The sequence below is a fragment of the Chelonia mydas genome, chromosome 24, assembly GCF_015237465.2.
Source record: "Chelonia mydas isolate rCheMyd1 chromosome 24, rCheMyd1.pri.v2, whole genome shotgun sequence".
Lineage (NCBI taxonomy): Eukaryota > Metazoa > Chordata > Testudines > Cheloniidae > Chelonia > Chelonia mydas.
Window position 1 is genome coordinate 1,600,120 of NC_051264.2, and position 27,308 is coordinate 1,627,427.

Genomic DNA, 27,308 nt, shown 5'->3' on the forward strand with positions numbered 1-27,308 from the left:
CTGCGGGGGGCATGGCGGGCACCGGGCTGGGCCGGCTCTGCCCCCTGGGGCACAGTCCAGCTGTCCTGAGTGCCGTTCCCGCAGAACAGGCTGCAATGCGGGGGGGCGGGTTAGCATGGGGAGCGGCACGGCTCATGGGAAAAGCCCAGGGCTTGCCTGGGGGGCACCACCCCAGGCCCCCAGCAGCTGGACCCTCTCAGGCCAGGCACGGGGCTAGCCCAGGGAGGGCAGAGCCCTGAGACTCGTGGCCCATGCGAGGGGCCGGGAGGGGCCGGAGGGGGGATGCCGGGCGCTTGGTGTGAGGGACGGACAGAGAGAGCGGCCGCCCAGGGGCCTCACCTCCTGCGGTAGCCGAGCATGAGGAAGAGGAGGCAGAAGATGACGCAGGCCATGCCGATGTGGACGCCCACCACGACGCCAGGCAGCGAGCTCTCCTCCGGCTGACAGTGGCACACGGGGTCAGCATCTGCAGGGAGGGAAAGCACAGAGCGTCCAGACAGCCCCGGGGCCGGGTCCCCCCTGCACCCCACAGTCCCCCCTTACCCCACATGACCACTGGTTGCCCATGGGCTGGGTCCCCCTGCACCCCCCACAACCACAAGCAGCCCATGGGCCTGGTCCCCCTGCCCCGCCATGGCCAGGCCCCCCAGTTGGCTGCTTCCCGCTGGGGGGGGTGTTTCTCCCCCAGGCACGCAGCAGGGCAGTGCAGGGCAGAGGGGAACAGACCCAGGAGTCCTGGCTCCCAGCTGGGTGCTGTCTTTGGCCCAGCCAGGCCCCCCCCGGCCCCTCACCCAGCGTCTGGCGGCTCCCCTCCAGCCGGACGACCCGCACGGTGCTGTTGCTGTCTCCGTTCCCGTTGAAGGCCTGGAGCTGGAGTTCGTAGGTGGCTGAGGGCTCTGTGGGGAAGGAGCTGCAGGGCGTGAGCAGGGGGTGGGGGCTGCCTCCCACAGGGGCACTGGGCTGGCTGGACATGGGGGGGGGTGGGGGAGAGCCCTGCTCCAGGATGGGGGTGGGGCAGTGCCAGGGGTCACCCCAACACAGAGAGAAACCCAGGGGACCCTCACAAAGACATCAGGTGCTCCGGGCTGCATGGAGAGGGACCATGGTGGGGGGGCCTCAGGCCTGCAGGGCGGAGGGACTGTCGGGGGCACAGGGCTGCATGGAGGCGGTTGTGGGGTGGGGCACAGGGCTGCGGGGGGGAGGACCATGAGGGGGCACAGAGGTGCATGGAGGGATCATGGGGGGGCACAGGCCTACAGGGCGGAGGGGCTGTGGGGGGCACAGGGCTGCATGCAGGGGGTTTGGGGGGGGGGGCACAGGCCTGCGGGGGGAGAGACACTCACCCAGGTTGCTGTAGACGTAGGAGTTGGCCGTGCTGGCCAGGAGCTGTGGCCCCTCAAAGTGGGGGCTGGGCAGTTTGCGGTGGAAGAGTTTGAAGCCCTCGATCCGGCCTGGCTGGGGGGGCAGCACCCAGAAGACCTGCACCGTGCTGGTGTTGAGCACCTTGGTGAAGAAGCTGGGGGCTGCGGGGACTGAACAGACCGTGGGGCTCAGCACCCGATACTGGGACAGCCCCCCCCAGCCCTCAAGGAGGCAGGGAGAGGGAGCTTATTCACAGCTCTTCACCCAGCACAGAAATGCAGCCACCTCTGGGGTGGAACATGGCAGCTGCTGGCTAGCTGCCCAGCACGCTGGGACAGGAGAGGAAGCAGGATCCTATGGCCAATTGTAGCTGAAGGTGTGTGACGAAGTGGGACTGTTCTTAATGTTTCCTCTGAATAGTGTGGGGGTGCCTCAGTTTCCCCTAGGCAGTTCTTAAGTATCTGGGGGGTGGGGTAAGGGTGTATGATCCTTGCAGAGCCCTAGAGGGCAGGTGTGTGCAGAGGTCTGGAGACAGAGAATGGCCGACACCCTCTTTCCTGGCAACTGATGGCCTGGGCCCTTCCCCCCTGCAAGGTGAGAGCTAAAGGGTTGGAGAACAAAGGAATCCGGTGCCCTCCTGGCCCGGGAAAGGGACAAAGCCCAGAGGAGGAGGGGCTGGGGGGAGTTTCAGTTTGGGGCTGGCTGGGGACAAGGAGTGAAGGGCAGACGGGGTTGTCTGGCTCACTGGCCCCCAAAATGGACCCGGCTGAGGGGTCCTGTTCTCTGCACCTGCAAGCTCTGTGTTAGACCATGTCCCTGTCGTCTAATAAACCCTCTGTTTTACTGGCTGGCTGAGAGTCCCGTCTCACTGCGGAGTTGGGGGGCAGGACCCTCTGGCTTCCCCAGGACCCCGCCTGGGCGGACTGGCTGTGGGAAGCGCACAGAGGGCAGAGGATGCTGAATGCTCCAGGAAGGTGGAAGCCGGGGGAGCTGTGTGTCCTGCAGACAGGCTGCTCCCCGAGAGGAGACTTCCCCAGAGTCCTGCCTGGCTTCATGGGGAGCAGCTCCAGAGCATCGCCCGGGGACTCCGTGACAAGGGGGGATTCAGTGTGGGAGCAGCCAGACCCCCCAACGGTGGGACTAGGCCAGGCATTGGGGTGGGGGGGGGCACACTGGCCTTTGTGACCAGGGCTCAGGAACTGGGGTGTAGCGCACCTAGGAAAGGGGGCACCTAGTGGAGCACAGCACCCCCTAGTGCCGTACTGGGGCCAGCACCGACTGTGCCCCCGGTGAGCCCCACCCCCGCCCCCTGCAGCCCCGCGCCCCCCAGTGAGCCCCACCCCCAACACCCCCTACTGAGCCCCGCCCCCACTCCTCAGCACCCCTTGCTGAGCCCCACCCCCATCCCCTGCAGCCCAGCGCCCCCCAGGGTCAGGCTGGGGCACGGGGGCAGCTCGGGTTCCCCGGCGGGGGGGGTCCTACTGCTGCCCATGGTGGTGGCCAGGACGGGCTCCGAGGCCTGGCTGGCCCCCAGCGGCGACCAGGCTCGGAGGCGGAGGCGGTAGGGGGTGGCTGGCGCGGGCTGGGGGCTGGCGGGGGCTGGGGGCTCCCTGCGGGTCAGGCTCAGGGCCGGGGGGGGCACTGGGGTTCACTGGAGGTCATCTCAGGGCATGGAATTGGCGGTGGCTGGGAGGTGCAGCCTGTGGGCTGGGCGGGACGGACGCGGGGTGGGAGGTGGGGGAATGTAACTGGGGGGAGCCCGGGGGGGGAGTGAGGGCTCGGGGGGGTGTTTCTGGGGGGCACGGGGTGGGGGGTCAGGGCCGCTCACCTCCCGCCCTGCGGATGTGCAGCACGTAGCCAATGAGCCCCTCGGTCACCTCCGGGGGGGGCTCCTGCCAGGACACCTGGATGGAGCTGGTGGAGAGCGCGGCGGCCCGGACGCCCTCGGGGGAGCTGGGCAGCTCCTGGGCCAGGGTGAGGGCCAGGCGGGCGCTGGCCTGGTTGGTGCCCGCGCTGTTCTCAGCCACGCACTGGTAGATAGCTTCGTCCCCCACCGCGAGCCCCTGGAGCAGCAGGGTGCTGGGGGAGGAGGAGGGGGCCTGAGATCAGCCCTGCCCCCGAGCCAGCCGGTCCTCCGCCCTGGGGACGGTGCCCCATTCCCTGCCCCCCGAGCCGGCCGGTCCTCCGCCCTGGGGACGGTGCCCCATTCCCTCCCCCCCTGAGCCGGCCGGTCCTCCGCCCTGGGGACGGTGCCCCATTCCCTCCCCCCCGAGCCGGCCGGTCCTCCGCCCTGGGGACGGTGCCCCATTCCCTGCCCCCCGAGCCGGCCGGTCCTCCGCCCTGGGGACGGTGCCCCATTCCCTGCCCCCCTGAGCCGGCCGGTCCTCCGCCCTGGGGACGGTGCCCCTTTCCCTGCCCCCCTGAGCCGGCCGGTCCTCCGCCCTGGAGACGGTGCCCCATTCCCTGCCCCCCGAGCCGGCCGGTCCTCCGCCCTGGGGACGGTGCCCCATTCCCTGCCCCCCGAGCCGGCCGGTCCTCCGCCCTGGGGACGGTGCCCCATTCCCTCCCCCCTGAGCCGGCCGGTCCTCCGCCCTGGGGACGGTGCCCCATTCCCTCCCACCCTGAGTCGGCCGGTCCTCCGCCCTGGGGACGGTGCCCCATTCCCTGCCCCCCTGAGCCGGCCGGTCCTCCGCCCTGGGGACGGTGCCCCATTCCCTCCCCCCCTGAGCCGGCCGGTCCTCCGCCCTGGGGACGGTGCCCCATTCCCTGCCCCCCGAGCCGGCCGGTCCTCCGCCCTGGGGACGGTGCCCCATTCCCTGCCCCCCGAGCCGGCCGGTCCTCCGCCCTGGGGACGGTGCCCCATTCCCTGCCCCCCTGAGCCGGCCGGTCCTCCGCCCTGGGGACGGTGCCCCATTCCCTGGCCCCCGAGCCGGCCGGTCCTCCGCCCTGGGGACGGTGCCCCATTCCCTGCCCCCCTGAGCCGGCCGGTCCTCCGCCCTGGGGACGGTGCCCCATTCCCTGCCCCCCTGAGCCGGCCGGTCCTCCGCCCTGGGGACGGTGCCCCATTCCCTGCCCCCCGAGCCGGCCGGTCCTCCGCCCTGGGGACGGTGCCCCATTCCCTCCCCCCCTGAGCCGGCCGGTCCTCTGCCCTGGGGACGGTGCCCCATTCCCTGCCCTACAGCCAGCCGGTTCCCCGCCCTGGAGCCAGCACCCCCTGGAAGGCCAGGGCGCCATGCCCCAGTTCCTCCCCACCCCCCAAGCTAGCTAGTTCCCTGCCCTGGGGCTGGATCAGGACTCGCACCCTGAGGTGGCCAGGGCCACAGTGCCCCACCTCACCTGTTGTTGTGGGTGAGTTTGATGTTCTCGCTTGGCACCAGGATCTCGCCGTTCTTCAGCCAGATGAGGTGGGGCTCGGGGACACCCTGTGCCATGCACGTGAAGATGGCGTGGCTGCCCAGCGGCTTGGACACCGACTGGGGCCACTGTACGAACTCCGGGGGGGCTGCGGGGAAGAGGGGTGTTGGGTGGGGAGAGGACTGGGGAAAGCTGCCCCTGCCTCCCCCCGTCCACCCCAGCTCCTGAGTCTCCCTGCCCCGCCCACCTGCCTCCCGTGGGGGGAGCCCGGCACTCCCACCCCTGGCCTTGGCACAGTGACCCCCCAGGAGCCCAGCAGACGCCGAACAGGTACCAGCCATGCGGCCAGGGCCTGGGCAGAGCCTGGAGTGACCCCAGCTGGGCCGGGCGGTGACCTGTGGCCAACACCCAGCCCCAGCAAGCCGCTGGCACCCCAGGGAGTGGGGCTGGGCCTGGGGAGGGCAGCACGGACCCCCTCCAATCTCATGCACTGGCCCGTGGGCCCTGGCCTGTCTGGATGACTTGCCCATCAAGGCATCGGCCTGGGGCCGGCAGAAATCCCCCTGCACCCCCCGACTGCAGCCCCTGCTCCCAGCTGCCGAGCGTCCCTCCCCCAGCTCATCTGAGCCCCTCAGCCCCACAATAGCCGCCCCTCGGCTGCCGTGAGACCGGCGCAGGGCCCAGCTGGTGCGCCGAGAAAGGCCCCCTAAGCCGCTGTGACAGGGCTGCATCTCATTAGCGCCAGCAAAGGCAGCAGCCCGGGCCGCACAAAGCCAGCCGCAGCAGGTCGCGGCCCATCCTCTGGGGGGCGGGGGGGCTGCGTCCCTCGCCCTGGGCTTCAGCCCTGCTCCACCAACCAGCACTGGGAGAGGGGCCAGGGGCTGGGCTGAGCCTGGGACCTGCCCCCCAAAACAGGGTCCCTGCCCATGGGGGAGATCACTGGACTGACCTCCCCTGCTCTGCTTGGAATCGGACCCCAGCCCTGTCCGAGTTGGGGTGTGGGGGGGGCTCCTGCCCCCACTGTGCTGTGAATTCCGCCCCCCAGCTGGGGTTGGCAGGGGGAGCCCCAATCCCTGGGGCCCCTCCCCTGCCAGAGCCCTGGGCTCTCTGATCCCAGCATCACGACGCTAGGAGCAGCCGTGGGTCCCAGTCAGTCCCAGCCCCCAGCCCCGGGCTGGAGGAGCAGTTGGCTGGCCGGCCAGGCCAGCTGCTGAAGGTGATTTATTCCCATGCCAGCCCCCCGCTGCGGGAAGGGGCTCGGCAGGTTCCCAGCCCCTCTGTAGCCTGGGGAAGGGGGTGGCTAGGAAGAGGTCACCAGGAAGGGGAGGGGAGGGTCACGCGTCCCACGACCTTTGCCCCATTGCTCACACAAAGCCAAGTGCGAATTGTCCTGTCCCCTCCCTCCCCCATTGGCTCTTGCCGGCTCGGGGGCTGACTGTCTGTCCAGGCATTTGTAAGCCATCTGTCCTCCATTGGCCTGTGTCCGTCCGTTCCCTGCGGGCCTCTGCCCCTCACCAGCCCCCGTCCCGGGGGGCCAGCAGGTGCCCCTCACTCCCGACCCGCAGCCCCAGCAGACTCACCCTGCACCATGAGGATGCCCTGGGCTGTGCGGCGCACGCGGGTGCCAGGCCGGTTGGCAGCGCACACGTAGACCCCAGCGTGTTTCACCGAGACGTCTGAGATCATGAGGTTGCCAGTTCCCAGCACCTGGATCCCCTCCACGCCGATGGAGCGCCCATCTGGGAGTGGGGGGAGCCGGGGTGAGGGGGGGCAGGGCCATGTCCCTGTGGGGGAAAGGCCCCATTTCCCCTCCCTGCGGTCTGTCAGCCAGGGGATCTGTGCATCCCCCAGGCACTCATCCCTCAGCCCCACGGGCCCCCCCTCAGCTCCCCCAATATTCACCCCCTCTCCGGTGTCACCCTGTGATCTCCCTGGGCTCTTTCCAGCCCCCACCCCCGAAGCTTCCCCCACAAACCGACCATGTCCCCAGGAGCAACCTGGCGCCCCCCTCACCGAGCCGGCTCCAGGAGACAATGGGACGCGGGTTGCCGGTGGCGATGCACTCCAGGATAGCCGTCTGGTGCACTGTGATGGTCAGGTTCTGGGGGCCCGACAGGATCATGGGCTCCTTGTAGAGTTTGGGGGCTGAGACTAGGGAGAGAGGGTGACAATAGAACCCAGGAGTCCGGGCTCCCAGCCTGCCCCCACAGCTCTAACCCCCCAGAGGTGGGGAGAGAACCCAGGAGTCCGGGCTCCCAGCCCCCCTGCTTTAACCCCCCAGACCTCCCTCCCAGAGCCAGAGATAGAACCCAGGAGTCCAGGCTGCCAGCCCCAACTCCACTCCCAGAGCTGGGGAGAGAACCCAGGAATCCGGGCTCTCAGCCTCCCTGCTCTAACCCCTTGTCTGGGCTCCCGCTGGTGGCCCTGCACCCGGCCGGGCCCACGCTCACCACTGATGGCCAGCTGGGCCTCCTGGCTGCAGCGGCTGCTGGCGATGTTGCTGGCCACGCAGCGGTAGGAGCCCACGTCGGCTCGCCGCACCCCGGTGATCTGCAGGATGCCGGCCGGCAGCAGGGTGAACCTGCGGGGGAGTGCAGAGGTCAGGGAGCAGAGCCAGTGCCCAGGGCAGGGGCTAAGACCTGGGGCAGCCTGGTAGGGAGCTGAGCCCCAGTCCCTTGTGTGGGGAGCGCAGCGCAGAGCTCGCAGAGCCCCTCCTTCCCCCCCAGCTGGACCAGCCCGGTCCCACTGTCACCCCCCTCGCCCCCAGCTGGGCCGGGCGTGGCTCTCAGCCCCCCAGCTGGGCTCACCGGTGGTCGCCGGGCGGCAGGGCCGTGCGGTTGCGCTCCCAGGTGATGGTGGCCTCGGGCACACCCTGGATGAGACACTGGAACCGGGCGACGCCGCCTTCCTCCACCGCCATGGACGCCGGGTGCATGTGGAACTTGGACAGGGCTGTGGGGGGAGGCACCCGTCAGGGCAGAGACACCCCCCACCGGGCACCTCTCTGGACACTGACCCCAACAGACAGGTGCTCCCCCTCCCAGGTCCTGGCCCCCCATCTCTCCTCTGGAGTCACCCCCCGCTGCGCTCTCCCTCAGAGCAGTGCCCTTCCAGGCCCCGCCTTGCACAATCCCGATGCAGGACTCTGGGGCGGCTGCCACATGCCAGGTGAGGGGACAGGGGCTGACCCGTGTCTGAGCCTGGGGGGCACCCAGCAGGGAGCTGGCTTCTCAGGGCCCCACACGGCAGAAGGCAGAGCCAGGAAGGAGCAAAGGAGGGTCCAGCCCCAGCTCACCCCCCACCCCACATACCCACAGGCAGGGGGGCTGAGGCACCCACAACATGTTAAGCTTGTGGGGGGTGGGACCAGGGCTCCGCCTTCAGTCAGCTCAGCTGGGACCCCCCCCCCGAGTGGGTTCGGAGCCCAGACACACCCGCCCCTCCCAGCCCTGCACCCCAAACCCTTGGGGAGGGTCTGAGGGGGCTGGGCCCACGTGCAACATCCACCAGTGGCGACTGGAGCCGCGAGGGCTGGCCCATGGCCCGTGGCACTGAGAGCCGGGCTGTGGGCTGGCGCGTGCCCGGCCCCGACTCACTGGCGAGCTGCACGCGGGCCTTGCGGCTGATCAGCAGCCCGTCACGGTTCTGGGCAGCACAGCTGTAGTCGCCCACGCTGGTCTGGTTGGCGGCGCCCCCGCCCCGGGGCCGGCGGTGGAAGCTCTCGATGCGCAGCGAGCCGTTGGCCAGCACGGCCGTGTGGCTGCCGTTGCCCAGCGCCGCCCCGTCCTTGTGCCAGGAGACGCTGACGGGCGGCTCCCCCTCCACCCGGCAGTGCAGCACCAGGGGCTGCTCCTGCACCGCGATCACGTCCGCCGGCTCCAGCAGGAACGCCAGCTCCGAGGGGCGGCCCAGCCCTGTGGGGAGCAGCCGTTAGACCTCAGGGCCCCACGGAGCCTGCAAAGCACCAGGGGCCGGATCCCACGGCCAGCGCTTCTCAGGCAATGCCCGCCATGGGGCAGGATTGGGCCCTAGCTCCCTGGGCCGCTGGGAGCAGGATCAGCCCAGGCTGGGTTTGTTACTCTCCAGTCACACGCACCCCTCCCGCCGGCACCTCCATCCCCTCCCCTCCCTCTGTCCTCCCCTCCCTCTCTTCGATCGGTAACCTCCATCCACCCCCCCCAGCGCCATACACAGCCCTGCAGCCAACCCTCCGTCCAGCCGCACCTTTCAATCCCTCCGTCCAGGACCCGCCTACCTGCCCGGCTAGCCCGCCCTCCACCCACGGCCTGCACAGACACCTCCACCCCTCCTTCCGGCCACCATCTCTACAGCCCGTGGCTAGCTCCCCTCGTCCACACACCCACCTCCTCACCTGCTCGCCATCCCTCCGTCTAGCGCCAGAGATTCCACCCACCCACCGTCCCCCCGGCTCTCCCTAAGTGCCCAGCCCAGCTTCCCCCTTGAGTCACCCCACAGCGCTGAGCGGAGTCTCACGCCCCCCAGGCCTGCCTCGTCAGCCACCTCTGGGGCAGGACGTGGCAGCTGCTTGTACACTGCACAGCCAGAGAGTGGGACAGGCCAGGAAGTGAAAGATCCTGGCCCAGCCCCACACTCCGGCCCCCCTTCATCCCCTGCATATCCCCGCCCTGCCTCTGGCCTGGCTGCCAAGTGGCCCCGGGGCTGAGGCTCCCCCAGCTGCTTAGCCCTGGCTGAAGGGCTGTGTGGGGCGTGACGCTGGGGTAGAGCTGGGCCACAAGAGCAGAAGTTCCAGGGTTTCCAAGTGGGACTCTCCATGCGCCCCCCCACCCCCCAGCTACCCAAACCTGCCTGCACTGGAGCCCGAGTCGATGCCTGGGGTTCCCACAGACCCACAGCTCAGCCCCACACTCTGCCCCGACCAGCTGGCCTGGGGCACCCAGGGAAACGTGCCCAGCTCACGCACTGACACACCAAGCACACGGATGCAGTGTCTGCCCATGTGTGGCATGAACATGCACCCCCCCATCGGCGTGCAATGCACACACGTACCTTCGCAGCGTGTGCACCCAATGGGCAGGCCAGACACAACACCCCAAGAGCCGTGCTCAAGGGGTCAGTGACCCCCCCACGCACATGGCATGACACACAAAGTGCACAAAATACACATGCCACTGCCGTCCCCCCGTCCCCCAAGTGCAAGCCACAGCTGTGTGCGCAGCACGGACCAGCCTGGAGCGTGTAACCGTTCTGCTGGTACAATGCACACTCAGGTGCTTCCGTAACGACCAGCTGCACCCTAGCCCCTCCTGGCACCCAAGCAGGCCGGTCCATCTGCCTCAGGCATGGGAAGGAGGCCCTGTAAGGGTGTGCCCTGCCCAGGGGGTGTTTGCCTCTCCACCCGGCTAATGCCTGGATGAGACCACAGATACTGCTCTCCTCTCGGTGCCTTGCCCTCCGCTGATATGTGGGAGCCATTTCTGAGCCCTGCCCAGCTCCCGGCCTCGCTGGGGCCCTGTGGCAAGGAGTCCCCCAGGCTCTCACTCTGCCACCAGAGACCCGGCTCCTCGGGGGAGGGGCTTGTGGGCCATTCACTGCTGGGCGCAGAGTACGCCGGCCTGTGCTCCGAGTCCCCGGGGCCTTTCACCGTCCCCGGGGCCCATCTCTGCCGCCGTGCCCCCTTCCGGCTCCACAATCCCTGGGGTGCTCTCGACTCTTGCTGGGCAGCCCCTGGCTCCTGTCCCCAGACGCCCGGGCCTGCTCCCAGGGTGGGAGGGGGCAGTTAACTCTCTGTGACAATGGAGCCGCGAGTGGGCCGGGGGGGACACAGGGATTTGCCAGCCTGACATCTTGATGGATGCTGCCTTTCAGCCTGGCCTTAGCAACTGTGCTGGGGGCAGGGAGGCCCTGTGGTGGGGCTGGGCCCCAGCCTGGGAGGGGAACAATGGGGCAGGTCAGAGGGTGTGGAGGCAACCTCCATTGTGCTCCTGGCAGGCACAATAGCCCCCACCCCCACCTTGCCCGACAGGGGCCCCGGCGGCCCATCTGCCTGGCTGGCCTGGCCCACGTGACCAGCTCACTCGGGGTGAGGTTCCCATGACTCGCCCCATCACTCAAAGGCGCTCGCCCTCCCTCCGATGCATCACAGCCCTGTCCCCTCCCCGACACCCCGGCACTGCCCCCAGGCTGGGGGGCCCGAGCACCAGTGGAGAATTGTGGGGGGCAGGGGAAGAGGGAGCACAGGTGGGGACTTGGGACTGCAGCATCCCCCCAATCCAAAGGGGGCTCAGCCAGCCCAGACCCCCCATCACCGGGCCACAATGGGATATGGATTAACGCTGCCACATCAGACAGGCTGGGGGAGGGGGGAAACTAGCCCCCCAGTACAAACACACTGAGAACTATGGGGTGACAGAAAAAAGTGGGGCCCCACCCCCACTTCGTCATCTCTAGTGCCTGCCACCTGAGGGGCTCAAAGTAGCTTAACTAATACCAGCCTCATAAATGTGCCCAGCCCCCCTTTAACCCACTAGACCCCACTCCCCTCCCAGAGTCGGGGAGAGAACCCAGGAGTCCTGGCTCCCAGCCCTGCTCTAACGGCTAGACCCCGCTCCCCTCCCAGAGCCCGGGTCCATGGAGGAGTACCGCTCCCCCACTCCGGCTACCTGAGCAGTCCTCGCGGGCCTGGGGGGATCCCCAAACCTACACCGCGGACAAACAGGCAGCACCCCACTGTCTCTGGGTGAGGGGAGCCCAGCTGGCTTCCGGCCCCATTCGCCCTCTGCCCCACACTCTGCCCAGAACCAGGCAGGCTCCTGCCCCCCAGTGTCCCCAGCTTGGGGATCCAGCCAGAGACAGCATCTCTGGGCGGGGGGTGGGTGCTTGGGTCCCACAGCACAGGGTCAGACCTACAGCGCGTGGGGGGGGCACCTGTTCCCTCTGTCCTAGTGCTGCGCCCCCCCGGCCCCCGGGGCCCGCAAGGGGTCAGCCCCAGCTCACGCGGTTTAAAGCCCCCCCCCGTCTTTTGGGGCTTTCCCACTGGCTGGCCCCGGGCACTAGTGTAGACGGGCCCCTGAGCGCTGGCCAAGGCCCCTGGCGGGGAGCGGCCGGGGCCGAGCCGGGACCCTCCGGCCGGGGTGTGCGGGGAGCGATGCCCCCTGGGGCCCGATCCTGCCCCACAGGCCCCGGGCTCAGACCCCGGCTCGGGGCGGTGAACGGGGGTGAATCCAGCCCCGCCCCCGCAATCGCTGCCCGGCCCCCGGCGGCCCCGTCCCGCGGCTCCCCCCGCCACTCACCGCAGCCCTGGAGCAGCAGCAGCCCGGCCAGGCAGAGCCGCCAGCGGGCCATGGCCCGGCCGGAGAGGGGTCCCGGCCGGGTGGCTCAGAGACCGGGGCCGCGGGGGGGCCGGGCCATGGGGACCAGCGCCGGGAAAACTTTCTCCAACTCGCCGCTGCCGCTTTCCGCGCAGCCTCCGGGTCCGGTTCGGGTCCGGTTCGGGTTCGGGTTCGGTCCGGTCCCCCGACCGCCCTGGCGCCGCGGTAACTTCCCCGCCGGCTGGCGGAGCCGCCCAGCGCCCACTGACCCGCCCGCGGGCCGGCCGGGGGGAACGGGACGAGGGGGGGCTGGGGAGGGAGCGGCCGCCCAATGGCAGCGCGGCACCAGGTGACGGGCTGGGCTCGCCCCGCCCTCACCCCCCCCCCCAGTCCGGATCTGAGAGGCTCGGGGTTCGGGGGGGACCCCGGCTGCGCCTCTCACTCGGCACCGGAGCCTGCAGTCCCCGGGGGCTGGCGGGGGAGGGGGCCCGGTCCGGTGCCCCCAGCTTGGAGCCGCCCCAGGCTCAGACTCCCCCGGGAAGTTGGGGTGCAGCCAGGGCTGGAGGGGAGCAAACAAACAGCGGAGTGAAGGAGGAGCCTTCCCCGGGCAGCCTCCCCCCCCTCCCCCCAGGGTGCAGAGGCGGGCCCGGGATGGGGGGAAGCCAGAGGCGGGGGGTATTTTAGGGACAAACTCGGGACTAACTGTCCGGGATCGGGGTCCGGAGCCCCCCCGATCTCTCCTGCTCTGCTGGAAGCAGGGGCCGGGCGACAGAGAGCAGAGAGGCCGCACAAGGAGTTACTACTGTCTTCGCAGCCGCGAAATTACCCTGCGGAACTCACCGCCACGGGATGCCTCTAAAGCCAAGACTTTAGCAAGATTCGCCGGGCTAGGCCCTTTCTAGTTGTTTGGCTTAATCCAACCAAGGGGCTGGGGGGGCAGGGGCGGGGGCGGGGGCGGAGTAAACACCCCCCACACCGTATTCCGGGCGTTAAGCTGATCTCTGTGTTTGGAGAGCCGATGGAGGGGGCCACCGGCTCCGTCCGCTGGGGGTCCCGTTTCTGGTGGGGATTTAGGGGGGGTGGATCCTCCCTACGGGGCCCCGCTGCAGCCCTGGGGCGCTGGTGAGGGGCGCTGGCGACGGAGCCCAGGCAGGGCCGCTGTCCCAGGTGCTGAAATCTGCCCTGGCCCAGAGAGGTGCTGCTGGGGGGTGGGGGGGACCATTCCCCCGCCCCCGCCGCTCCAGGCAGCCAGCGACCCCCAGCCCCTCCTGCGCGCTCCCCGGGCCATGGGCCGGCCCAGGGGCTGCTTGGCCCGGGGGGGTGAAAGAGGCCTGGCCGAGCCCCTCCGTCTGCCCGGCCACCAGCGACTCCAGGCCGGTTTGCAGGGACCCTGGCCCCAGCTGGGGGCGGGGGGGGGACACACACACTCAGGCCTGGCTAGGATGTTGGGGGGGGGGCAGGACTCCTGGGTTCTGTCCCTGGCTCTGGGAGGGGGGCGCTCCCGTGGATTTGACGCAAATCTCAGAACAAACCCTTGATCCCAGCTCAGCTCCGCAGCCAAGGTCCGGCTCCTGCCAGAGTGGGGGGCGTGGGGGGCTGCAGCACCCCGGAAATCAGGCCCGGAGTCAGGATCCCAGAGAGGGAGCCGGGGCGGGAGGGGGGGCGTTTCTCTCAATGAACCAGGCTCGGGGGGGGGAGGGGTCTCCCCCTGTTGGGGCTCAGTCCCATTCAAAGCTGGGCCTGACCCCCCCGGTGCCCCCCTCGCCAGCAGCTTCGGCTCAGGGAGCCACTGTCCCGGATCCCCCCCCCATCAGCTGCACTCCGAGCCCCGGCGGTTACCCAGGGAGACGGGCCCCCGCCCCTGCTCCGCGCCCCATTCCCGGTGTCACTTTCGCCAGCGGTGAGCTCCATTCTCCGCGGACAAAGGGGCGCAGGGGGCCGCTGGCCCCTTTATGGCAGGGAGCCGGCGGCGGGGGGGGCTGCCCACCGCCCCCTCGCTCCAGCCCCGCCTCCTCCCTGTGCCCCTCACCCTGGCTTCTGGGCAGCGGGGCGGGGTGTGTGTGGGGAGCTGGGAGGATTAGGGGGGCTGCCGAAAGCTGGGGGAGGGGAGGACTCCGCTGCCCCCCCAGACCTCAGAACCGCGCCCCCCATCTCACCGAGTGGGGGGGCTGCCAGGTGTCCCCTGTGCTGGACTCGCCCCCCCCCCAGGGGCTTGGAGAACCGGCCCGTCTGGTACTCATGCAATGGGGCGTCGCTGCCTGCCGGGGGGGGGGGGGAGCCGGGGGGGGCACCCAGCGGTTGTGCAGCGCAGCTCAGTTGTTCCAACAGCAACAACCCCCCGCCCCCCTCAGGGCCAGGGCGCCCCCAGCCCGCCCCACCTGACACCGGGGTGAGGGGGGAGCCGGGGGGGGGGGTCTCAGGCCAGTAGCTGCGCCAGGCCCCGTCACAACCACGTTCTCCCGCAGCGCCACTGTCTGGGACCCCCAACCCCGCTAGGCTCCTGGGGGGATTTCTCTGCAGAGACCCCGCACCCCCAAACCTCGCTGCGCTGGAGAAGCAGAAAGAGGGGAAGGTGACAGACTCCCCCCCGACCCACGGTTCCCTGCCAGCCCAGCCCTGCCCCCCCCCCAGCTCTGCTGGTGCCCCTCCCTCCCGACCCGCAGCCCCCTCTAGCCCAGCCCTGCCCCCCCCAGCTGTGCCGGTGCCCCTCCCTCCCGACCCGCAGCCCCCGCCAGCCCAGCCCTGCCCCCCCCCCAGCTCTGCCGGTGCCCCTCCCTCCCGACCCGCAGCCCCCGCCAGCCCAGCCCTGGTGGGTTTTGCAATGGGCACCAGGGGCTCGGCGGGGCGGCGGGTGGGAGTTTCCCGGGCAGGTTTCAGCCCCGGGTTCTGCCTGAGATTAATTTGACCTGGACCCTGCACCTCCCCCCCACTCCCCCCCCCCATCAAACCCAACTAAACCAGGGCCCTCGCAAACAGCCTCCGGCGCCCTCTGGTGGGGAAACTGGGGAACTGCGGCCTCGTGGGGACACTGACCCCCCCCCGCAACTTTCCTTGCAGGAGCCAGGCGGGAGGGGGAGACGCTTCCTCTCTGGCGGGACCCCTAAGAACCAGCCTCTTTTGTTACCCCAGGAGCTGTCACCCCGGCCAAAGGTTCCCCTCACTTCGGATCCGCAGCCCCCTGCCCGCCCCCCCGGACCTGCCAGTACCCCCACTCCCGACCCACAGCCCCCTGCTATCCCAGACCCAGCAAACCTGACCCCACTTCGCAGTTTGGGTTGAAATCAGGGGATTTACCCAGCCTGGGGCATGGATCCTGGGGATTGTGGGGGTGGGGGCAGCATTTGCATGAGCTGCTCTGGGGGGGGCAAGCAGGGACCCCCACCCCAGGCTGCTGAGGTCAGGACAAGGGGCAGATTCCTCTTCCCTCCCTCTGGGGACAGCGGGGCTCATGCCAACAGCTTTAACCTTGGGGCAGAGGGGTGGTGGAGTTCGTGTCTGCTTCCTCGGCCCCCCCTTCTGCAGCTTCCCCCCCTTGAGGCTTCCACAGGGGAGAGGCCTCTATCTGTCTGGGGCACGTATGGCCACAGAATATCGGGGTACCTGGCCTAGAGACACCCCCCCCTCGAGCCTGCAGGAGTCCGAACAGCTGAGGGGGGTGGGTGGGACGGGGGGGCATGCACAGGGGCTAATTTGGGGATGGCCAAGGTCCGACTGCCACGTGGCTCTTGCTCATTCATGTCTCCAGTGGCAGAGAGTTCCACAGGGCGGACCCAGCCAGCAGGCCCAGTGCACATGCAGCGGCTGGGGGCACCTCCATGGAGCCCTAGTGATGCCCTGGCAGGGCCCAGGTTCGTGGGGCCCAGTTCTAGTGTCTAGCAGGCTGCCGGGGAGGAGATTGTGTCCCATGGACCAGGGTGTAACTGACTGCCCAAGCCCAGCCCAGGGCAGATTCAATGTGCAGGCGGGTGCCTGGAAAATGGGGGTGGCCCGATCACGTCCCTGCCTGCCACCCGTGGGCGGGCTGGGCACAGAGGGGGGGTCGCTGGGGACGCTCCAGCCCCCCTCCACCCACGGGTCTAAGGCCGGAGACTGGAGGCCATGGGGGAGATGCAGGTGCCCGGGATGAGGCTCTGGGCTTGGCCTGGGTCCTTCCTCTGCATCCCCCTTCCCTGGGCAGCCTCTGGGGGGCCCCTAAACTGACCCCCAGGCAGACAAAACCTGCAGAACTGAAGCACCCTAACCCTAACCCTACCCAGCCACAGACACTGGGGGGCAAAGGGGGGCTCCCAGCTCCAGGGGCAAAGGGGGGGGCACGAGAGAGCAACAAGCTTTGTTAAAAATGTTTATTTGCCAAAAGGTATAAAAAGTACAAACTTCCCCCCATTGGCACCTCCCACCACCCTGGTCATCTCCCTCCCCAACCCCAGGGCCCCGAGAGCAAAGGACGCCTGGCGAGTCCTCGGACACAAAGTCTCCAGGCTGCAGCCAGGGTCGGTCCCTGCCGGCCCATCTCGCAGTCGGAACAGCCCAGCCAGATCCGGCTGCGGGGAGGCAGCGCCGTTCCCCCAAGGCCCAGTTGGGAGCTCAGCGACCAGCCTGAGGCCACCCCAAGTCACGGTGGAGCCAGGATCCGAATCCAGCTCCCTGGGGTCCCCGCCCAGCGCCCCCCACGCTGTGTGACCCTGCGGCACCCAGGCAGCTCCCTTGCCCCAACACCCCAGGCCAGGAGCCCGTCCGGAGCCGAGATCCTGTGAGGGGAGAGCCGCCCCCGAGTGCGGGGAGGGGGGATGGAGGGCACAGCCCAGCAGATCCCAGGCACAGCTCCCAGCCGGCACCCATGGAGCCGCCCCACTGGAGACAGGCATGGGGGAGCCAGGACGAGACGGCCAAGCTCCCAGCTTCCAGCCCCCTGGGGCAGAGGAGTGGGGTGTGCGCAGGGGATGGGGGGCTAGGAGGTGAAAAACATGGGGTGCAGTGGGGGCAGGGCGCAACAGGGGGAAAAATCCTTCCCTGCAGCCACCTGAGCCCTGTTTCCCCCTGTTCCCCCCCGGGGGCAGGCAGCACCCCAGAGCCCTGGCCCTGGCCAAGCAGCGGCAGGGAGCAAAGCGCCCAGGTGCGGCCAGGGGGGACTACAGCTCCCAACATGCAACGGTGCTGAGCCATGCATGCTGGGACTTGTAGTCTCCCCAGGTGACCCCCAGCCGGAGGGCGCCCGAGGCGGGTGGGGCGGGGGGCTTATATCCGGACAGCCCCCGAGATGACGCCCTCCCAGAGCCGCGGGGTCAGGGGCACGTAGGCCTCCGAGGCGTCGTCCAGCAGGTACAGCGGGTCTGGGAGGCGCGTGGGGTCGCAGCCCTCGCTGGCCAGACGCACCTTGTGCTGTTTGAAGGTCTGGGTCGTGGCCAGGTGATCCTGCCGGGGAGACGAGCATGTCAGAGCGGCGGGGGGCAGGGGGCATTGCTCCTGGCGTGGGATGCACTGCAGGGACGGGGGGGACTGCTGGAGGCATGGGGGGGTCAGAGCTCCCGGGTGCGAGTGCCAGAGGCTGGGGGCTCCTGCTGGCTGACACCCCCCTGGCCTGGATTCCTGGGTCTTTGCTCAGGTCCTTGAAGCTGCCAGAATCCCCCCCATACAGCTTCACCCGGCCCAAGCTGCTGTGCTTGGTGCCCTGGGGGGCGGGGGGGCGCTCTGGCAATTCGGGGGGGAGGGGCAGTTGCTATGTGTTGTCTGGGGCTTTAATGAGGTGACCCCTGCAGCTCCACCTGGATTTAGGATGTTTGTCACTTCCTGTCCCAAACAGCCCTCATGCCCCACCCCAGAGGCAGCCGCATCTTGCCCCAGGGGTGCTGTTTCCAAGCTTTTGACAGGGAGGCCGGTGGTGTTTGAACTCCCCCCGCCATGGTCCTGGTGCCCAGCGGGCGTTACCTGCACTCTCAGGAAGCGGGGGCGGGCGTAGGGGGGCAGGAACTCCATCACGTGGCTGTACAGCCGGGCCCCATCCAGCTCACAGCCTGGCCGCAGGACAATGGCAGCCATCCCAGCCCGGCCCTCGTACCCTGGGGAAGAGGGGGAGCAATGAACACTGGTGTGTGCGGGGGGGAGGGGGGCAGAAGGGACAGAACCTCCCCGCCCCGACATTCTCCCACTGGGCTCCAGGAGGCAGCTGTACCCCCCCCCCCCGGCAGCTTCCCATTTTCCTGGGGAGCCCCCCTGGCAGCAGCCTGCAGGGGAGGGGGCAGCGGGGGAAAGGGGAACCCAGCTGGGGGGGTACCTGGCACAGCGACCCCGTAGACATTGACTTCCTGCAGCGAGTCCAGCGCGGCCAGAGCCTCGGCCACCTCCGTCGTCGCCACGTTCTCACCCTTCCACCTGGGGGCAAGCGCAGCCTGAGCGGGGCAGAGCCAGAGCCCCCGACCCCCAGGGACCCCCCCGCTGGGGGGACTAGGAGAAGCACCTGGATCCTGCCAGGCCAGGTTCTGGGCCCACCCGGGTCAGGCCCCTGCGCACGAGGCCGAACCCAGCAGCCCGTCAGGCCCCAGAGGGACAAACACCAGCGGCTCCGGGCCCTGCCCTCTGGGGCGCCGGGTTCGAAGGGCTCCCCAAACTGCACAGGGGGTGCGCGCACCGGGAGGGGGCTCTCTGGACAGGGTGGGGCTGGATCCTTGAGGGAGGGTCTCTGGATGGCGCAGGGGGGCTGCTCTGGGGGGTACCTGTAGGTGTCCCCGGTACGGTCCCGGAAATACACGAACTGGGCGGCGTCGTGGACCATGAGGTCGCCCGTGTTGAAGTAGGCGTCTCCCGCGGTGAAGACCCCGTGCAGCAGCTTGTGCTCCGAGAGCTCCCTGCCGCCCGCGTAGCCCAGGAAGGGGTTCTGGGGCGTCACCGGCGCGATCAGCAGCCCCGTCTCGCCTGTGGGGGGCAGCGGTGAGCAGGGGCCTCAGCCTGCCGGTTCCCCCCCCTCCGGCCAGCCCCTGCCACTCACCTGGGCCGACGCGCTGGCACCACCCGGCCGCGTCCCGCACCGGCGCCCCCTGCAGCACGTCGTAGCGCACCAGCTCGAAGGGGGAGAAGAGCTGAAAGGGGCGCAGAGAGTCAGAGACCCCCCCCATGCCCTGCCGGTGCCCCTCACTCCCGACCCGCAGCCCCCTGCCCTGCCGGTGCCCCTCACTCCCGACCCGCAGCCCCCAGCCCTGCCCGTGCCCCTCACTCCCGACGCGCAGCCCCGAGCCCTGCCGGTGCCCCTCACTCCCGACCCGCAGCCCCCAGCCCTGCAGGTGCCCCTCACTCCCGACCCGCAGCCCCCAGCCCTGCCGGTGCCCCTCACTCCCGACCCGCAGCCCCCTGCCCTGCCGGTGCCCCTCACTCCCGACCCGCAGCCCCCTGCCCTGCCGGTGCCCCTCACTCCCGACCCGCAGCCCCCAGCCCTGCCCGTGCCCCTCACTCCCGACCCGCAGCCCCCAGCCCTGCCGGTGCCCCTCACTCCCGACCCGCAGCCCCCCGCCCTGCCGGTGCCCCTCACTCCCGACCCACAGCCCCCAGCCCTGCCGGTGCCCCTCACTCCGGACCCGCAGCCCCCCGCCCTGCCGGTGCCCCTCACTCCCGACCCACAGCCCACAGCCCTGCCCATGCCCCTCACTCCCGACCCGCAGCCCCCAGCCCTGCCGGTGCCCCTCACTCCCGACCCGCAGCCCGCAGCCCTGCAGGTGCCCCTCACTCCCGACCCGCAGCCCCCCGCCCTGCCGGTGCCCCTCACTCCCGACCCGCAGCCCCCCGCCCTGCCGGTGCCCCTCACTCCGGACCCGCAGCCCCCTGCCCTGCCCTGCCCGTGCCCCTCACTCCCGACCCGCAGCCCCCCGCCCTGCCGGTGCCCCTCACTCCCGACCCGCAGCCCCCCGCCCTGCCGGTGCCCCTCACTCCCGACCCGCAGCCCCCTGCCCTGCAGGTGCCCCTCACTCCTGACCCGCAGCCCCCAGCCACTGCCCCCCCAGCCCTGCAGGTGCCCCTCACTCCTGTCCCACAGCCCCCAGCCACTGCCCCCCCAGCCCTGCTGGTGCCCCTCACTCCCGACCCGCAGCCCCTGCCCAGCGATGGCCCTGCCCCGCTCACCTTGTAGAGGAAGCTGCCGCGCCCCACAGCCCCCAGGGTGCTGGTGTAGTTGAAGAAGGTGATGTTGCCCTCGGTCATGCCGTAGGTCTCCACGATGCGGATGTTGCCGAAGCGCTGCAGGAATTCGCGCCAGACGTCGGGCCGCAGCCCACTGCCCACGGCCAGGTGCAGGCTGTGATTCCGCTCCCCTTCTCTCTGGGGCGGGGGTGGGGGGCTCTGGTTCAGCGAGGGGATCGTCCCCCCCCAGACCAGAGGTTAATGCAGGATCTTAACCTGTTCAGTAACCCTGGATCCCAGCCCCCCCTGCTCTAACCTCTGGAGCCCACGCCCCTCCCAGAGCCGGGGACAGAACCCAGGCATCCTGGCTCCCAGCCCTGCTGCCAGTGCAGGGTCTGTTCCTGGCCCTGTCGCTACCAGGCCTCCATTGCCGCCCGTCTGCCCCAGTGGGCAGGAGGGTTTGTGCTCGTATGGTGCCCACAGCTCTGGGCATCCTGCTGGCCCTGTGCTGACCAGCTGCCCCGTCCCACCCCAAGGCTGGGGCACCTCAGGCCGTGCTCGGGGGTCAGTACCGTTAAGAAGGGGGCACCCAGGAGGGAACTGGGTACAAATCCCAGCAGGGGCAGTTCTGCCCAGCACCAGCAGGGGGCCCCGATCCTTGGCCCCCTGTGGTCCCCCAGCTCCTGGCGCTGACCTTGGGCTGGTTGACGAGGTAGCGACACAGCTCCCCGATGTACTGGAACACAGTCACCCCGTAGTGCTGGCAGTCGCCCCAGAACTGGCTGGCTGAGAACTTCCTCTTCAGCACACATGTGGCACCTGGCAGGGAGAGCGCCCTCAGAGAGCTGCCCCGAGGCCCTGCCTAACCACGGGCCAGCTGCCAACCCTCCCCACTCAGGCCGCAGTGACACCGGGCCAAGGCAGCGTGCCTACTGGTTAGAGCCAGGACTCCTGGGTTCTGTCTCCAGCTCTGGGAGGGGAGTGGACTCCAGTGGGGTAGGGCAGGGGGAGGGGCTGGGAGCCAGGACTCCTGGGTTCTGTCCCAGCCCCTCTCGATGCCCATACCCTGCCGTGCTGGTGAGGAGCCCAGCGCCCTGGGACAGGCAAAGTGTCACTGTTACCACTATGGTGATCTGCGGGGCTGGTGCCCGGCGGGTCCCAAGGCAGCCAGGGATGGACACACTGAGCTCAGTGGCCTCGTTTCTAACGGCTGCAGCACCGTTCCCCTGGCCCAGATGGGCCCCGGCAGTCTCAGGGGCCCCCCTTCCTGCTGGAATATGGGCCTCAAAAGCTTAAGAACATCTGAGCGGCCAGACTGGGTCAGACAATGGTCCAGCTGCCCCGTGCCCCATCTTCCGCCAGAGGGACGAAGAGACCGGGCCAAGTCTTGAGTGACTCATCGCCTGTCACCCGGTCCCAGCCTCTGGCAGTCGGAGGTTTAGGGACACCCAGAGCAGGGGGCTGCATCCCTGAACAGCCACTGATGGACGTATCCTCCATGACCTTCTCATTCTTTTTTGAACCCAGTTATACTTTTGGCCTTTACAACATCCCCTGGCGATGAGTTCCACAGGTTAACTGTGCGCTGTCTGAAGAAGTATTTCTGTGTGTGTTTTAAACCCGCTGCCTGTTAATTTCTTTGGGTGACCCCTGGTTCTTGTGTTATGTGAAGGGGTAAATAACACTTCCCTAGTCACTGTCTCCAGCCCAGCCATGATTTTATAGACCGCTAGCCTATCCCCCCCTTCGCCGGCTCTTTTCTGAGCTGGACAGTCCCAGGTTGACTCATCTCTGCTCAGATGGAAGCTGCTCCAGCCCCCTGAGCGTGGTGTTGCCCTGCTCGGCACCTTTTCCAATTCTAACGCATCTTCGTGGAGATGGGCCGACCAGACCCACAGGCCGTGTTCATGGTGTGGGTGGCCCAGGGATTTCTACAGTGGCATTGGGATATTTTCCGACTTATTTATCTGCCCCTTTCCCAACTGCTCCTAACACCGTTCGCATCCCTGCTCAGGGAGCTACGCAGCTCCGGCACCTCTCTCCTGCGGGGGAACAGCTCATCAGACCCCCCCCCCCCCCGCGGGTATGGACAGCTGGGATTATTTTCCCCTTGCTGCCAAGCCCCCACCCCACCCCCAGGGGAAGCCCAGACCCAGACAGGCGCCCTCCTGCCCTGCTCACCGATCCCGATGCAGCCGACGATTCCCAGCAGGGAGCCCGACATGTGGTACAGGGGCAAAGCCACGTAGATCACGTCCTTGCTGGAGGCCCCCACCAGGCGGTAGAAGCCAAGGCACATGATGGACTTGTGGTGGCTGATGCGGGCAGCCTTGGGCAGCCCTGCGGTGGGGGGAGACGGGGATCACTCCGTGCCCCACGCCCCAGCCCAGGCTCCTGGCTCCCCAGTGCCCAACCCACAGGGGAGTGGGGTCAGGTCAGCACCCCCCCAGCTGCTCCGGGTGAGTCCCCACAGATGGGCCCCCTCAAGCTGGGCACGCCCCCGCCCCCGGCTTCCCACCCTGAGGGATGCCCCACAGTTGTTGCTCCCCTCGGGCCCTGCTCAGCAGCTGGCCTGAGCCCCGATGGCACTGAGTGGTCTGCATTTAAACTGCCCCATCCCCCCACAGCTGCAGAGCCAGGGGCCCCGAAGCCCCCCCCCTTGCCATCCCCATTGTTCATCCCGGCCCCACAGCCACCTGATGCCAGGGAGCTCCCCAGATGCACAGAGAAGCCAGAGCAGGGATCCCTGGATCGGGGCAAGGAGCGGGCACAGACAGCCCCCGGGCCCCTGAACCGGGCCCTGCTCCTGCAGCCTCAGGGCTTGGGAAGGGGCAGAGGCTGCAGGCACCAGAGAGCGCCAGGCTGACCCTTTCCCACCCCCGCCCATGCTGTGGATGCCCCTCACTCTGGACCCACAGCCCCTGCCCTGCAGGGAGCCCTGGGCCTGGGGGCAGCGGTGGGGCCCCACCTGTGGTGCCTGAGGTGAAGATGTAGAGGCAGGTGTCCATCATGTCCCTGGGCGTGGACAAGTCTGGGGGCACCGGCTCTTCGGATGCCTCCTCCACCAGCTCCTGCAGGCTGGTAACCCCCGGCGGGCAGGGGCCCGGGCCCCACACCCACACCACAATGCCCAGCTCCTGCAGGGTGGGCAGCAGGGGCTCCACAGCGTCACACAGATCTGCGGGGAGGGGGAGAGCATGAGCTCCGGGGCAGGGCCATCTGTTTGCCCTGGGGTGTAGCTGCCAGACGGCCACAGCCCGGTGCCAAAGTCATGGCCGGCTGGCGCTGCCCCAGATGGGGCCTCCTTCATCCCACCCAATGACTGGAGCAGACACCGCACAGGGCAGCAGACAATGCCCAATTCACAGGCCAGGGGCCCTGCCCCGTGGCTGGGGCGAAACCCCCGCCCTCTGCGGTGCCCCGTCGTTAAGGGGAAAGGAGAGTAATGAGCCATGGGGGGAGGGCCGGAAAAGGGCACCATGAAGCAGTGATGGACGGACGGAGCCGGACCCAGACGTGGGGAGGGATGGGCCGTCTCGCAAGGGCGAGGAGAGAGGCTGTGCTCGGAGCTGTATGCCAGGGACGAGGGGCTGGGCGGGCAAGGGGGACCAGAGCCCACCAGCAGGGCAGGGGCCAGCGTGCCAGGCCAGGCTGGAGCAGGGTTAGCTCAGTGGGACAAAGGCTTCTCCCCTCTAAACTCCCCGTCCCCGCGGTCTCCGCCCCGCTGGCGCACTGCAGGCCGAAGGGCATCACTGATCTGCACCGGCTGCGGATTTGGCCCAGGCCCGGCTCAGGGCTAGATCCAGCCATTCCTGACCCGAGAGGAGTGGGTTCGGGATCCTGTCTGCCCCCAGCAATGGAGCCGCCTGTTTCTCGTGAGCTCCCCAGCGCGGGTTCAGCTCCAGGCCACGCAGCGTCCGCGCCCGGCTGAGCCGTGGCAGGATTTGCCCCCGCCGGTCCCGCCCAGCCGCCTTCCCCGCCCCACGGAGGATGCCAAATTGTCACCAATTAAATCATCATTAAAGCCCTGGAGCGGTAGCAATTACTGCGATGACTTCCAGCTCGTTAGGCAACGCCAGAGGGTGGCTCGGGCCAAGCGCCATGTTGCTGCATTAATTACAGTTATTCAAGTTGTCCGTGTGAACCGAGCTGGGGGGGTCTCGGCTGCTCCCAGGTGGGGCAGGGCTCTGCAGAGGGGCGATACGATCACGGAGCTAACGCGGCTCCTGGCCCAGCTCCAATGCCAGGAGGGTGCCCTGATTTCAGACCCAGATGCCAGGCGGCCCCCAGGGATACCCCACTCTGCCTACGCCGAGACCCGGCCCCACAGCAAACACCGCACGACTCTGTCCTGCCCCAGCCGGCTCATCCTAACGCCCAGCACCTGGCACGTCCTGGTTGGGCCCCCCAGGCACCGAATTCCCCTCAAAGCCAGCTCCCCCCCCATCCACGCTCCCTGCACAGAGCGCCCCACTTCACAGGGACAGGAGCACTAACGAACCCATCAGGGGCTGTGGGACGCCAGCGACCCACAGCAGCCCCAGCCCCAGCACGGCCAGCGCTCGGGACCTGCTCTGTGCTGGGCCCAGGCAGCCGTGGGTCCAAGGAGGCAGACTGCGGATCCACCCACTTGGGGCTCTCGGCTTTAAGGAAGTCAAACAACGTGGCTGGGGCTCATCTTCCTGGAAAAACTTCCTACTGCCACAGCACAGCGGCTGGCGGGGGAAGGGTGGGGCATGTGGGGGGAGGGGCACACGGGAGAACTTCCCTCAAACTTCTTTTAAAAGGTTTTTCCAGCCCAGCCTGGCGAAGAGTTTGCAGAAGTGGCATTAACGAGATCCTGGCTCTGCCCAGGCCTGAGCAGAGCCATGGTCAAGTCCTAGGTTTATAGCAAGGCAACACGAGAAGCGTCAGCCCGGATTAGGGCCCTGTCCGGCCAGGCCGAGCTGCCGGGCCCCGGGGGAGGTTGCAGGGCCCCGTCGGGGTGGGTTCTGCACAGAGCCAGTGCCCATCCCCCGTGGCACGGCGACTTTGCAAACATGGCACCACACAGGCCCTGGCCCGATCGACGGAGTGCAGACACCGGGCCCCAGACCCTGGGCCCCTGCCCATGGTGACCAGTGAGGAGGCTGCCTCCGTACCCGGGGCCTTTGAGGAGCCAGGGACACATGAGAGACCTGCCTGCCCAACTGGGCGATGCCAGGAGCACCTGGCCCCGCAGGAGCTGGGGCTTTCAGAGCCATGCCAAGGAGCCACCGCAGGGGCTCAGTTCCCAGCCAGCCCAGGGGCAGCAGCGCCCGCAGGAGCTTTAATGCCAAGGTTTCAGGCCAAGGGTTTCACACGGGCCTTGTGGTTTCGGGGCCCAGGTAGGGAGGCCGCACAGGGAGCAGCGTTGACTCCACTTGGGAGCCCAAAGCCCCTGCTGAAAGCGCTGGCTGGAGACCCTGCCTCCTCCGCCTCTCAGGCCCAGCCCCAGCGGTGCGGGGCTCGTGGGGGTCCCTGCAGAGTCACGGGCCTTGCCTGTCCCCCCTTCGGACCCCAGAGCACCCAGCATTTGCCCCTCATTTGGGGTGAGATTTCCAAGGGCCGAGCACCCAGCCCCTGCCCGGCACCCAGCGGGTACAGAGCGCCCAGCCCCTGCCCGGCACCCAGCGGGTACAGAGCGCCCAGCCCCTGCCCGGCACCCAGCGGGTACAGAGCGCCCAACAGCTCCCCGGCACCCAGCGGGTACAGAGCACCCAGCCCCTGCCTGGCACCCAGCGGGCACCTGCCTGGCCCCACGCTGGGCTCTCTCCAAAACCTGGCCCCAACTAAGTCCCATGTTCGGGGCTCTGGGGCTGCCCGGCTGGGGGGGTGGGGAAGAGCCAGTCCAGTCCCAGCCGGGCCACAGGGTGCAGAGGCCGCTGCCCAGGGGCCCGCAGTTGGTCACAGCAGGAAGCCGGGTCCCGTGGCAAGGGTGGGGGTGGGCAGCTTTTTGCTCCCCTGCTCCCCATAACACCCAGACCGGGCAGGGTGTCCCGTCCCACGATGATCCTTTGGGTGAGGCTAGTTTATCAAGTGACCTCTGGGACACCCCCCAGAGAACCACAATCCACCCCTCCCCCCCACGCCTGGTTCCTCCATCTCCCGCCTCCGTCCCCCGGGTCCCCCCCTTGCCCCCCGGGCTCCCCCTTACCGCCACCCGTCCGGGCCCCGGGCTCCCCCTTACCCCCACCCGTGCGCCCCCCGAGCTCCCCCCCCGCCCCCCGAGCCCCGGGCTCCCCCCGCCCCCGTGCGCCCCCCGCGCTCCCCCGCGCGCCCCCCGGGCCCCGGGCTCTCCCCGCCCCCGCGCACCCCCCGAGCTCCCCCCGGGCCCGCACTCACCGCGCGCCACCAGCAGCGCCCGGGCCCCGCAGCCCCGCAGACAGTGCAGCAGCGCCCCGCGGCGCAGGCCGGTGCCCAGGAAGGCGGGCACGGCCCCCAGCCGGGCCAGCCCCAGCCAGGCCCACACGAAGCCGGGCTCGTTGCCCACCAGCAGCGCCACGGTCTGGCCGGGCAGCAGGGGCCCCCCGGGGCCGCGCCAGGCGCGCAGCGCGTTCGCCACCCGCCGGCTCGCCCGCTCCGCCTGCCCGTAGCTGAAGCTCTGCGCCTCGAAGCGCAGGAAGAGCCGCTGCGGCGCCGCCCGCGCCAGGCTGGCGAAGCGCTGGGCCAGGCTGGAGCCCGCCGCGCCCCGCAGCACCCGGCGCTGGCACCGCAGCGCCCGCAGCAGGAACCGCGCGTCCGCCCACAGGTGCGGCCAGAGCCGCCGCTGGAGCCACAGGAGCGCGGCCGCGGCCGCCGCCACCCCGGCCAGGTACATGCCGCCGCCGGAGCCGGGCTGGGGCTGGCTGGGCGCGGGGGCGCGCAGGGGCGGGGCAGGAGCCTGCGCGCCCCGGGAGGAGAAGGGGGCCGGGCCCGGCCCCGCGCCGGAGGCTGGGCGCGCCCCGGGGGGGGGCTCAGAGCAGGGCCGGGGGGTCGCTCCAGTAGCGAGCCGGCTCCGCGCCCCGCGTTCCCGGCGGGAGCTGGCGCAGGAGAGGGGCCCCGTGGTTAGGGCAGGGGCCTAGCGCTGCCCCGGGGATCTGGGGGGCTCGGGTCCCAGCTGTGAAGCAGGGAGCTGAGAGCTCCCCGGGGCGCACAGGGCTGGGAGGCGCCTGGTTCCCCTGGCTGGGCAGTGCCCCAACT

At 69.4% G+C, this 27,308-nt stretch overlaps 2 protein-coding genes and 1 pseudogene across 3 annotated transcripts; all 3 read right to left on the reverse strand.

Annotated features, from left to right (window-relative positions):
* Positions 1 to 335: 335 nt before the first annotated feature.
* LOC102945977 (immunoglobulin superfamily DCC subclass member 3) lies at positions 336 to 12,039 on the reverse strand. The gene is made up of 12 exons (XM_043535569.1): positions 11,988 to 12,039; positions 8,313 to 8,630; positions 7,524 to 7,668; positions 7,161 to 7,297; positions 6,730 to 6,867; positions 6,297 to 6,455; positions 4,699 to 4,864; positions 3,191 to 3,441; positions 2,845 to 3,003; positions 1,344 to 1,532; positions 792 to 896; positions 336 to 466 (listed from the first exon to the last, which is right to left on the reverse strand). The coding sequence occupies exons 1-12, from the start codon at positions 12,037 to 12,039 to the stop codon at positions 336 to 338; spliced, it is 1,950 nt and encodes a 649-aa protein (XP_043391504.1).
* A 4,295-nt stretch (positions 12,040 to 16,334) lies between these two features.
* Positions 16,335 to 26,990, reverse strand: SLC27A3 (solute carrier family 27 member 3). Of its 2 annotated transcripts, XM_037883258.2 has the most exons (10): positions 26,472 to 26,983; positions 23,077 to 23,286; positions 22,290 to 22,448; positions 20,803 to 20,927; positions 20,112 to 20,306; positions 18,988 to 19,078; positions 18,716 to 18,914; positions 18,277 to 18,374; positions 17,931 to 18,061; positions 16,335 to 17,417 (listed from the first exon to the last, which is right to left on the reverse strand). In XM_037883258.2, the coding sequence occupies exons 1-10, from the start codon at positions 26,944 to 26,946 to the stop codon at positions 17,241 to 17,243; spliced, it is 1,860 nt and encodes a 619-aa protein (XP_037739186.1). In that variant the 5' UTR covers positions 26,947 to 26,983; the 3' UTR covers positions 16,335 to 17,240. The 2 variants fall into 2 exon arrangements, with proteins under 2 accessions (XP_037739186.1, XP_043391361.1); XM_043535426.1 differs by lacking the exon at positions 17,931 to 18,061 and having other exon boundaries at positions 26,472 to 26,990.
* On the reverse strand, positions 23,279 to 26,186 carry LOC122463762 (annotated as a pseudogene).
* Positions 26,991 to 27,308: the final 318 nt, after the last annotated feature.

Coding starts and splice junctions, on each gene's coding strand:
- LOC102945977 (XM_043535569.1), bottom strand. CDS start 12,039: ATGGCCCGCTGGCGGCTCTGCCTGGCCGGGCTGCTGCTGCTCCAGGGC. Junction 3,442..4,698: donor AAACTCACCCACAACAACAG/GTGAGGTGGGGC, acceptor CTCCTCCCCCAG/CACCCTGCTGCTCCAGGGGC. Junction 467..791: donor GGGGAGCCGCCAGACGCTGG/GTGAGGGGCCGG, acceptor CCCTCCCTGCAG/ATGCTGACCCCGTGTGCCAC.
- SLC27A3 (XM_043535426.1), bottom strand. CDS start 26,946: ATGTACCTGGCCGGGGTGGCGGCGGCCGCGGCCGCGCTCCTGTGGCTC. Junction 23,287..26,471: donor GGCGCTGCTGGTGGCGCGCG/GTGAGTGCGGGC, acceptor CCCTCCCCGCAG/ATCTGTGTGACGCTGTGGAG. Junction 18,375..18,715: donor CGTACCGGGGACACCTACAG/GTACCCCCCAGA, acceptor GCTTGCCCCCAG/GTGGAAGGGTGAGAACGTGG.